The 12,325-nt window shown below is 48.3% G+C and overlaps 1 protein-coding gene across 1 annotated transcript; it reads left to right on the forward strand.

Moving 5' to 3' along the window:
- Positions 1 to 4,639: 4,639 nt before the first annotated feature.
- On the forward strand, positions 4,640 to 11,729 carry grk1b (G protein-coupled receptor kinase 1 b). Its single transcript, XM_066660529.1, is given in 9 exon segments — positions 4,640 to 5,335; positions 7,521 to 7,648; positions 8,538 to 8,695; positions 10,076 to 10,099; positions 10,102 to 10,158; positions 10,352 to 10,476; positions 10,689 to 10,790; positions 10,792 to 10,891; positions 11,446 to 11,729. Coding segments are annotated over 9 exon segments (1,674 nt in total).
- The last annotated feature ends 596 nt before the right edge of the window (positions 11,730 to 12,325 follow it).

The raw sequence follows: 12,325 nt of genomic DNA on the forward strand, positions 1-12,325 counted from the left end.
TTTAACTTTAGATTATTAATTAATTTATTAATTACACCACGCTACACACACACACATACACACACACACACACACACACACACACACACACACACACACACACACAGAAACAGCAGTGTTTTTGTTACTCTGATATAACAGCTCCTGGAATATTCTTTTATCATAATTACATTTATACAAAGTGATTCTTACTTCACCAGTAGAATAACCACTAGGGGGCGCGCAGATACAACTTATCCATTTAAATCCCACATTTTGAGTTTATATTCTTCAAAAACAGGCACAAGAACCACGAGAGAGTGAGAGAGAGAGAGAGAGAGAGAGAGAGAGAGAGAGAGAGAGAGAGAGAGAGAGAGAGAGAGAGAGAGAGAGTGTATGTTCAGTTGTGGTCTGCCGGAACCCGTGTTGTCTGTAGTGTCCTGCTGGACTGTGCTGTGCTCATGAGCGCCCTCTATGTGCCCTAACCGCAACTCTACAAGCACGTGGGCTCAGCATCAATCCCTTGAGATACAGGGGCTGAGAGCAGTCAGAGTGGTCAGTTCTGTTCACGGCTGTGTGACAGTGAGAGTGTGTTTATTAACTGGACACTGAGACACTTTTATTTTGTCAGTAATCTGTAGGTAGATTACCACCCCCCCCCCTCCCTGTGTGAGCCTTGGTTCCTCCCAAGCTTCCTCATGTATGTCTATCAGTGAGCTGCTGGTATCGTGTGTCCTGCACTTGTCTTCTTTAGTTTAGCTCAATTTAGTCTATTTTTGTTAAATTTTACTGCAGCTTGAAGAGGAGAGTAACGTAATTTCAATCCTTCGTATGTCCTGTACATATGCAGAACTGACAATAAAACTTGACTTGACTTCCTAAGCTCTGAGGGGGTTTTTCCTGCCACTGGCGCCCTGTCTCCAGTTATGTTTCGTGTCAAAACTTTGTCTTCTGTGAAAAGCACTGTACAAATAAACAAGATTTGATTTGACCCTGAGGACACTGAGAGGACACTGAAGGGACACTGAGGACACTGAGAGGACACTGAAGGGACACTGAGGACACTGAGGGGACACTGAAGGGACACTGAGGACACTGAGAGGACACTGAGGGGACACTGAGGACACTGAGGGGACACTGAAGGGACACTGAGGGGACACTGAGGACACTGAGGGGACACTGAGGGGACACTGAGGACACTGAGGGGACACTGAAGGGACACTGAGGACACTGAGAGGACACTGAGGGGACACTGAGGACACTGAGGGGACACTGAAGGGACACTGAGGGGACACTGAGGACACTGAGGGGACACTGAGGGGACACTGAGGACACTGAGGGGACACTGAAGGGACACTGAGGGGACACTGAGGACACTGAAGGAACACTGAGGGGACACTGAGGACACTGAAGGGACACTGAGGGGACACTGAGAACACTGAGGGGACACTGAAGGGACACTGATGGGACACTGAGGGACACTGAAGGGACACTGAAGGGACACTGAGGGGACACTGAGGGGACACTGAGGACACTGAAGGAACACTGAGGGGACACTGAGGACACTGAGGGGACCCTGAGGACACTGAGGGGACCCTGAGGACACTGAGGGGACCCTGAGGGGACACTGAGGACACTGAGGGGACCCTGAGGGGACAATGAGGGGACACTGAGGACACTAAAGGGACACTGAGGACACTGAGAGGACACTGAGGGGACACTGAGGACACTGAAGGGACACTGAGGGGACACTGAGGACACTGAAGGAACACTGAGGGGACACTGAGGACACTGAGGGGACACTGAGGGGACACTGAGGGGACTGAGGGGACCCTGAGGACACTGAGGGGACCCTGAGGGGACAATGAGGGGACACTGAGGGGACACTGAGGACACTGAGGGGACCCTGAGGGGACACTGAGGGGACACTGAGGGGACACTGAAGACACTGAGTAGTGGACACTTAGGTGGACGCAGGGCTCAGGACTCCGCTCAGGACACAGCTTTAGAGGTGAAAGATTTCGGTCAGGTCCTGATTTATGCGGAAGTGTGTGTGTGTGTGGTGAGAAGTGGTTGGCTCTGTGACAGATTTACACTAATCACCAAAGACAGCATAATCCATGTGCACGCAAACACACACACACACACACACACACACACACACACACACACACACTAATGAAGCATCACTTACAGAAGAGACCACAAAACCAAAATACCATTATCTCTCTCACACACACACACACACACACACACACAGAGAGAGAGAGAGAGAGAGAGAGAGAGAGAGAGAGAGAGACAGAGAGAGAGAGACAGAGAGAGAGAGAGAGAGAGAGAGAGAGAGAGGTGAGAAGGGAAGGAGGAGGAGGAAAAAGAATTGAAAGAAAGGTGGAAGAGAGTGGAAGAGTAAGAGGTGGGACGAGAGAGAGGGGGAGAGAGAGAGAGAGCTGCAGTGTTCATGGCTGTACTTTAACAGCGGTGGATTTGTTTGTTTATTTGTTGTTTCTGCGGGGGACAGCAGAGTCGGAGGTGAGTGTACAGCGTGTGTTTACAGGGCTCCGAGGGGTTAACAGCGGCTGTAAACGCTGAGTGGACGTGCAGCAGGTGGAGAGTCTGATCTAAAGGCAGTTATTAATGAACAGGTTCGGTTCAGAGATCAGACCTGGCTCTGCTGTAATCAGACGGATGTCTCACAGCGGATTACCTCCATGGAGCTATCAGACCTGCTGCAGCTGCTGCACCTTAATAACCAGAGTTTATTAAAGATGACTCTTAACCTCCCACCTCCACCAGCAGAGGTCCTTTAAACTCGGTCATGATTCAGAATCAACAGCACAACAGAGAGGCTCCCTGGGATCTAAAGGTTAACAATAAATGTTTGTGTTGTTTATTTGCTTCTGTCCCAGAGCAGGATGTTATTGCTCTGTAATGACTCAGGAGACTTATCTTAAAATTCCTGAGACAAAAGGATACAAGAGAGAGATAAAGAAAGGGTTCTTTAGGAAAGGAAACTGTTCTCTGTAGGACACTGAACACTTTAAGAACCTTTTTTTCTGATGAAATGGTTCTTTGAATCGTGAAGGAGTTCTTCAGACTGATGGGGAATGTGCTGTAGAAGGTTCTCTAGAGCACCTTTAAGAGAAGTGTTCTATACGACACAGAAACGGGTTCCTCTGCTGTAACAAGCTTAACATCGTAACAGCAGAGGAACCCTTTTTGGTGCCGTAGAGAACCCTTTTCTACAAGATGTAAAACCATCTACAGCACGGTCTCCATCAACCCTTTAATCACACACAGGGATCTTCAGGTGTTCAAGGTTCTATTATAGAACACTTTTCTTTAATAAAGAATCATAGTAGAACAGATCTGAGCACAGTTTGTGACTTTACTGAGATCTCCACTAAAACTCCAGAGGAGACTTGTGAGACACTGAGGTCTCTATCTCAGGAGACACATTTCTCCTTTCTTTGGCAATCTGATCTCACTGTTGTTGAAGAGAAACTACAGAGACGTTATGGAGATCTATTTTTCTTTCCTCAGGCCTTTTGAGACATGTTTGAGCCGCAGGAGATTTAAGCTACAGCCTCCTTTGTTGCTGAGGAGAAACTACAGAGACACTAAAGAGATCTCCTTTTTGATTTGTCTTTCCTGTGTGGTGTGAAAGCCAGCGCTAGCGAGAGCGTTTATCCCGGTGCAGATAACGGCTCCCAGGCGGCGGCTGAAGAGGATGAGATTTAAAGTTGTGATCAGGTCAGGTGCCAGAAAAAGGGAGCGGTGCTCTTAAACCCGACTGGAGACCAATTAGCCCAGAATTAGCCCTCGTTAGTCAATTATCCGCCATGCAGGCCGCGGTGGGATTTAGCCTAGCCTCGTTTCTAAAGAGGATCCACGGCCTCAGTCACAGATCCACATCAGCACAACGCCACACACAGAGGACCCTCCTGCGTTTAGACTCTTATTATACTGTGCACACATCAGCCATAACATTAAAACCACCTCCCTGTTTCTTCAGGTGTGATGTGATGGTGGATCATTCTCAGCGCTGCAGTGACACTGACGTGGTGGTGGTGTGTTAGTGTGTGTTGTGCTGGTGTATAGTGGATCAGACACAGCAGTGCTGCTGGAGTTTTTAAACCCTGTGTCCACTCACTGTCCACTCTGTGAGACACTCCTCCCTCATTGGTCCACCTTGTAGATGTAAAGTCAGAGACAGTAGCTCATCTGCACAGTGTGTGTCGGTCGTCCTCTAGTCCTTCATCAGTGACACAGGGCGCTGTCGGCTGGATGTTTTTGGTCGGTGGACTGTTCTCAGTCCAGCAGTGACACTGAGGGGTTTAAAAACTCCAGCAGCACTGCTGTGTCTGATCCACTCTACACCAGCACAACACACACTAACACACCACCACCACGTCAGTGTCATTGCAGCGCTGAGAATGATCCACCACCACATCACACCTGCTCTGTGGTGGTCCTGAGCGCTGAGGAACAGGGGGAGAGGGGGTAATGAAGTATGCAGAGCAACATGTGGACTACAGCTGTGTGCGTGTGGAACTACAGGACTGCTCTCTGTTATATGCTAATGTTGCTGCTGCTGTTATCTGGTAGTGATTTATTCACTGCGGCTAATTTTTTTTTGCCTTTTCTCAACCCAGGTGCAAGGATGGATATCGGAGGTCTGGAGACGGTGGTGGCGAACTCTGCGTACGTCTCGGCGCGTGGGAGCGTGGATGGCGCGGCGGCATCGATGCGAGACAAAAAGTACAGAGCGAAGCTGAACCTGCCCCACATCCGCCAGTGCGAGCACATTAAGGCCTCGCTAGACTCCAGCTTCGACAGCATGTGTGCCCGGCAGCCCATCGGCAAGCGGCTATTCCAGCAGTACCTCGCCAGCGACGCCACCCACAGAAGCGCAGGGGAGTTCTGGAAGGACATAGAAGACTACAGCATGGCCCAGGAGCAGGACCGGGCACAGAAAGCCCAGAAAATGGTCAACAAGTACTACGAGTCCAGCTCCAAGAGCTTCTGCGGCTTCCTGGAGGAGAAAGCCGTGAGCCGAGTGAAGGAGGACCACAAGAACGTCCGGAGCGACCTGTTCACCGAGAGCGAGCAGCAGCTGCTGAAACACCTGGAGGCCAAAGCGCTCGCCGGGTTCAAGAGCAGCATGTACTTCCTGCGCTTCGTCCAGTTCAAGTGGCTGGAGGGGCAGGCCGTGGCGGAGGACTGGTTCACTGAGTTTCGGGTTCTGGGGAAGGGCGGGTTCGGGGAGGTCAGCGCCTGCCAGATGAAGGCCACGGGGAAGATGTACGCCAACAAGAAGCTGAACAAGAAAAGACTGAAGAAACGTAAAGGCTACGGTGTAAGGGAGAGGAGGGGGAAGGGGGAAATGTGTGTGTGTGAGTGTGATTCCTCACTAATCCTTACACTTAAAAACGATGTGTCTTCAAGGGTTCTTTAAGATACTTTAAAAAAAGTATATAATAAATATAATTTATAAAAAATAGATAGTATTTTCCTGAAGGAAATGCATAGTGCTTGAAAAGAGCTGGATGGGTGCGTGTGTGTCTCTGTGTGTCAGTGTGAGAAAGACTGAACCTGCCCCTAAAATTAACCCTAAAGACATGGTTAAAAGGTTCTTTGCACAGTGGAAGTCTTCCTTAAATTGACAGAGAATGTGTTATAGATGTTTCTATAGCACCTTTAAGAAAGGAGTTCTGTATGTCACCGAGCGCAGTTCTGCTGCTGTACCAGGTCTGACATCACAACTACAGAAGGACCCTTTCACATATTTTCCAGGAAAGTGAGGAAGGCTTTCACAAAGGAAAGGACCTTTAATAATAAAAAGCACTTTTTACGCGTTCAGGGTTCTATTGAGAACCATGTTCTTTACTAAAGGACCCTTGTAGAACCATGATTTTTAAAAAATGTACTGTAGTGGATCTCAACACACAACCAACACAAACCTAGACACAGAGAATGGTTCCACGCTTTCACTGTTTTCATGGGGCGGGAGGAGCAAAGAAAGGGAGAGTGAGAGTGAGAGAGAGAGAGAGAGAGATAGAGAGAGAGAGAGAGAGAGAGAGAGAGAGAGAGATTAGCTGAGTCACCTGGGAGCAGAGTATTAGCTCTAATCGCTGTATTGGCTTCAGTGCAAAGAAGCTTGCAGCTCCAGGATACAACAGAATCAGCCTAACTAGAGAGAGAGGGGGGGGGGGGGGGGTAGAGAGAGATAGAGAGAGAGGGGGGCAGGGGGAAGGGGGGGGGGTCTACTGGGTTCATTTTTCACTCACCTGACCCTCGCACACCTGAACACACACTCACCTGACCCTCGCTCACATGAACCCCTTTACTCACCTAAACACACACTCGCCTGAACACACATTCACATGACCTTCGCTGACCTGACCCTCGCTCACATGAACACACAATCACATAAACACACACTCACCTGAACATACACTCACCTGAACACACACTCACCTGACCCTCGCTCACATGAACCCCTTTACTCACCTAAACACACACTCGCCTGCCCCCCACTAAACTGATCCTGCCTCATCTGACCCTCACTCAACTGAACCCTCTCACCTGGCCCTCGCATACCTGACCCCCTCCCTTACCTGCCCTTGACTCGTCTAACCTTTACTTACCTGATCCTCACTCACCTGAACTCTAATCTCATCACCCTAGCGTACCTGTCCCTTGATAGCGTACAGGTCCGCAATGACCCCACACACCTGATACTTACTTACTCATCTACCCTCCCTCTTCTGACCCACACTCACCTCACCCTCATTCAAATTATCCTGGAATGCTCACCTGACCCTTGTTTACCTGTTCTCTCACACACCTGATCATGACTCTGGCTGGTACCTGTACAGCGTGTATTGATATTCAAAAACAAAATATCAGTATTAACAATGCTTCTGATGCTGGTGTGGATGTGGCTAAGTGTGGATTGTAACAGGTTTTATTAAATGTCATCTTTAATGGCTTGACAGCACTGCTTGAGAAGTGGATCCTGGTTTTGGTTCTGATGCTTGTTCTGGTTCTAGTTCTGATGAATCGGTGTGGTTTCTGTGTTGTGATCAGGGCACTATGATTGAGAAGGGCATCCTGATGCTGTTTCTGGTTCTAGTTCTGATGATGGTTCTGGTTCTGATAATGATTCTGGTTCTGATGATGATTCTGGTTTTGATGATGGTTCTAATAATGATTCTGGTTCTGATTGTGATGATGATTCTGGTTCTGGTTCTGGTTCTGATGGTGGTTCTGGTTCTAGTTCTGATGGTGGTTCTGTTTCTGATTGTGGTGCTGGTTCTGGTTCTGATGATAGTTCTGGTTCTAATTGTGATGATGGTTCTGGTTCTGATGATGGTTCTGGTTCTGACTGTGATGATGTTTCTGGTTCTGATGATGGTTTTGGTTCTGATTGTGATGATGGTTCTGGTTCTGGTTTTGATGATGTTTCTGGTTCTGATTGTGATGCTGGTTCTGGTTCTGATGATGGTTTTGTTTCTGAGTGGTTTCTGTTTTGTGATCAGGGTGCTATGATTGAGAAGCGTATCCTGGCGAAAGTCCACAGTCGCTTCATCGTGACGCTGGCCTATGCCTTCCAGACCAAGACTGACCTCTGCCTGGTGATGACCATCATGAACGGAGGTGACCTCAGGTAACACATCACACCTCATATCAGCTGACCAATAGCAGGTCTGAATTTATTTGTATGTTAATTAAGAAGGCAGCACGGTGGCATGATGGTGTGGGGCAGGACTGGGGGTCTCACGGTCCTCTGGGGTCTCTGTCAGTGTGGAGTGGAGCAGTGCCCTCCCAGTTCATTCATTAATAAGATGCTGTTATACATTAATTACAGAATGTGTAAACAGTGGGAGTGGCCAAACAGATGCAACTGAATATTCATGAGCTGTAGCAAAAAGCTAAACTTTGAGCATCTTTGACCATTCATTCATTCATTCATTCATTCATTCAACTTCTGTAACTGCTTCATCCCAGTCACTCACACACTCACTCAGTCACTCACCCAGTCACACTCACACACTCACCTACCCAGTGACACTCACATACTCACCCAATCACTCACACACTCACCCAGTCACACTCACACACTTACCTACCCAGTGACACTCACACACTCACCCAGTCACTCACTCACTCACCCAGTGACACTCAAACATAGTCCAAATAAACGCACTGGTAGTTGGAGTGAGGGAGGAAAGCGGAGCCCCAAGAGGAAATGCACGCAGACACAGGGAGAACACACCACACTCCTCACAGACAATCACCCAGAGGTAACCCACGCAGACACAGGGAGAACACACCACACTCCTCACAGACAGTCACCTGGAGGAAACCCACGCAGACACAGGGAGAACACACCACACTCCTCACAGACAGTCACCCGGAAGAAACCCCCCACAGCATTAGCATAGAGTTATAAACCTTCTCTCTCTCTCTCTCTCTCTCTCTCTCTCTCTCTCTCTCTTTCTCTCTCTACCCACTCTTTCTCTCGCTGTGTGTATCTCTGTCTCACGCACTCTCAGGTATCATATGTATGATGTAGACGAGAAGAACCCAGGTTTTAATGAGAGCCGGACGTGTTTCTACTCCGCTCAGATCATCTGTGGTTTGGAGCATTTGCACCAGCACAGGATTGTGTACCGAGATCTCAAACCGGAGAATGTTCTGCTGGATGATGCAGGTACTCACATCATTAACCCACCCTAAACACCCCCTAAATCCACCCTAAACACATCATTAACCCACCCTAAACACCCCCTAAATCCACCCTAAACACATCATTAACCCACCCTAAACACACCCTAAAGACCCCCTAAATCCACCCTAAACACACCCTAAACACATCATTAACCCGCACTAAACACCCCCTAAACCCACCCTAAACACACCCTAAACACATCATTAACTCACCCAAAACACCCCCAAAATCCACCCTAAACCCACCCTAAACACATCATTAACCCACCCTAGACCATGTAAACACCCCCTAAATACACCTAAATACACCCTAAACACATCATTAACCCACTTTAAACCCACCCTAAACACACCCTAAACACACCCAAAATCCACCCTAAACACATCATTAACCCACCCTAGACCATGTAAACACCCCTAAATACACCCTAAACACATCATTAACCCACCCTAGACACACCCTAAACACATCATTAACTCACCCAAAACACCCCCAAAATCCACCCTAAACCCACCCTAAACACATAATTAACCCACCCTAAACGCCCCCTAAATCCACCCTGAACACACCCTAAACCCACCCTAAACACATCATTAACCCACCCTAGACCATGTAAACACCCCCTAAATACCCCTAAATACACCCTAAACACATCATTAACCCACCTTAAACCCACCCTAAACACACCCTAAACACACCCAAAATCCACCCTAAACACATCATTAACCCACCCTTGACCATGTAAACACCCCTAAATCCACCCTAAACACATCATTAACCCACCCTTGACCATGTAAACACCCCAAAATCCACCCTAAACCCACCCTAAACACATAATTAACCCACCCTAAACGCCCCTAAATCCACCCTAAACGCATCATTAACCCACCCTAAACGCCCCCTAAATCCACCCTGAACATACCCTAAACCCACCCTAAACACACCCTAAACGCCCCCTAAATCCACCTGAACACACCCTAATCCCACCCTAAACACATCATTAACCCACCCTAGACCATGTAAACATCCCTAAATACACCCTAAACACCCCCTAAATACACCCTAAACACATCATTAACCACCCTAGACCATGTAAACACACCCTAAACACACCCTAGACTGTAAACCCCATGTAAACACACCCTAAACCCACCCTAGAACTTGTAAATCCCATGTAAACACATCCTAAACACACTGTAAACTAAGCCAGTGACCTGGGCATGAGCTCACACTGACACATACCCACAGTTGTGTAGACTAGCAGTATGTTCTGTAGAAGGCAGGTGGTGTGGCCTCACTGGAGTAAGTGTAGAGTACGGCTGTGTTCCAAATCTCCTGTGTGTTATTCTGTTCTTCGTTCAGGACACGTTCGTCTGTCTGACCTCGGCCTGCAGTGGAGATTCAGCCCGGACAAGAAAAAACCAACGGATACGCAGGAACACCAGGTCAGTCTCTCTCTCTCTCTCACACACACACATACACACACACACTGTCAGACACACACACTGTCAGACACACACACACAAGAGTCTGAGAACATCCCAAGCAGCTGACTGAGGAACTGCAGCTGTCTCTCTGTCTCTGTCTCTCTCTCCCTCCCTCTCTCTCTCTCTCTCTCTCTCTCTCTCTCTCTCTCAGGCTTCATGGCTCCGGAGATGCTGCAGAATAAGGACTATGATTATTCAGTGGATTATTTTACTCTGGGGGTGACAGTGTATGAGATGGTGGCAGCTAAAGGACCCTTCAGAGTGCGAGGAGAGCAGGTACGCTGAGCTGTTCCTGTCTGATTTAGAAGCAGAACCCCTGTCTACTGCATGGTGTTATCCACTACCCTGTACCCTGTATCTCAGTGATCCCAGTGATGCTGACTTGCTACAGTCTGAAATGAGTCCCTACCCCCTCCAGAGTGCACTACACGGGTCTAAAGGCAGAGTGTGTGTGACCGTGTATTGTTTTAAATGTGGTGTGTTTCCAGGTAGAGAACAGTGAGGTGACCCGGCGGATTCTGAACGACCCGGTGTTCTACCCCCCCACCTTCAGTAAAGAGCTGAAGGGCATCTGTGAGGGTTTGATGGAGCAAGGATCCGGAGAAGAGACTCGGCTTTAAGAAAAACACCTGCTCTGAGCTGAAAAAACAGCCGTTCTTTAAAGAACTGAACTGGGGTCGGCTGGAGGCGGGTACGGACCTCATTTGGGCTCAGAGCCTTAGGGCCAGGTTACGCTTCTGTGTGGAGCCTATGCCACAAACAACACATAAGTCCTGTGTAGCTGTGTACACTCTACCGTGCCCTACAGCAGAGTTTCTCAACCTGTGGTCCTTGGAGAAATGGGCCCTACATTGTACCCTACACCACTACTACACCCTTACCCTACAACGTACCCCTCACTATATACTATACTCTATACCCACCCTACACTACATTGTGCACTACATAGGGTGGAGGAAGGTATTTGTGACTTAGCCCTTGTGGTGTAATAAAAGAGGGACACAGACACACAGACGTCTAAACACAACAGAGTGGGGCTCTAACATAAGCTGAGGCATAGACTTTGTATTGCTTTAATACAGAAGCATAAATTGGCCTTTATAACACATTTATAACATAGTATAAATGTATAGTATCATTTTAACAGGGACACCTTTTTCTCTCTCTCTCTCTCCTCACTCTCTCTCTCTCTCTCTCTCTCTCTCTCTCTCTCTCTCTCTCTCTCTCTCTCTCTTTCTCTCTCAGGAATGCTTCCTCCTCCTTTCGTTCCTGACCCTAAGATGGTGTATGCGAAGAACATAGACGACGTGGGAGCGTTCAGCACCGTGAAGGGCATAGTGATTGACAATAAAGACAACGAGTTCTACGAGGAATTCTCTTCGGGAAATATCCCGATCCCATGGCAGGAGGAGATGATCGAGACCGGAGTGTTTGGAGAACTCAACGTTTGGGCGGAAAATGGAAAACTGCCCAATGACCTCGACCCCAACTATGTAGAGTCTAAAGGAGGGGGGTGTGTGCTACTGTAAGGTCTAGTCCCAAATCTGTCCATCATACTCCCTACATAGTGCACTATATAGATCTACTGTAAGGCCTAGTCCCAAATCTTAGTCTCCCAAAAGCTTAGTCTGATTGAAGAAGCCAACAGTGTGCACTATTTAGGAAGTAGAGAGAGAGAGAGAGAGAGAGAGAGAGAGAGAGAGAGAGAGAGAGAGAGAGAGACGAGAGAGAGAGAGGGACCGAGAGAGAGAGAGAGAGAGAGAGAGAGAGAGAGAGAGAGAGAGGGACCGAGAGAGAGAGAGAGAGAGAGAGAGAGAGAGAGAGAGAGAGAGAGAGAGAGAGGGACCGAGAGAGAGAGGAGGACAGAGAGAGAGAGAGAGAGAGAGAGAGAGACAGAGAGAGAGACGGAGAGGGACAGAGAGAGAGAGAGAGAGAGAGAGAGGGGGGACCGAGAGAGAGAGAGAGAGAGAGAGAGAGAGAGAGGGACAGAGAGAGAGAGACAGAGAGAGAGAGAGAGAGAGAGAGAGAGAGAGAGTCAGAGACAGAGAGAGAGAGAGACAGAGAGACAGAGACAGAGAGAGAGAGAGAATGTCTGTATAAAGCCTTTTTAATGAGTGAGTGACCT

The sequence above is a fragment of the Hoplias malabaricus genome, chromosome 2 (genome assembly GCF_029633855.1).
Source record: "Hoplias malabaricus isolate fHopMal1 chromosome 2, fHopMal1.hap1, whole genome shotgun sequence".
NCBI lineage: Eukaryota > Metazoa > Chordata > Actinopteri > Characiformes > Erythrinidae > Hoplias > Hoplias malabaricus.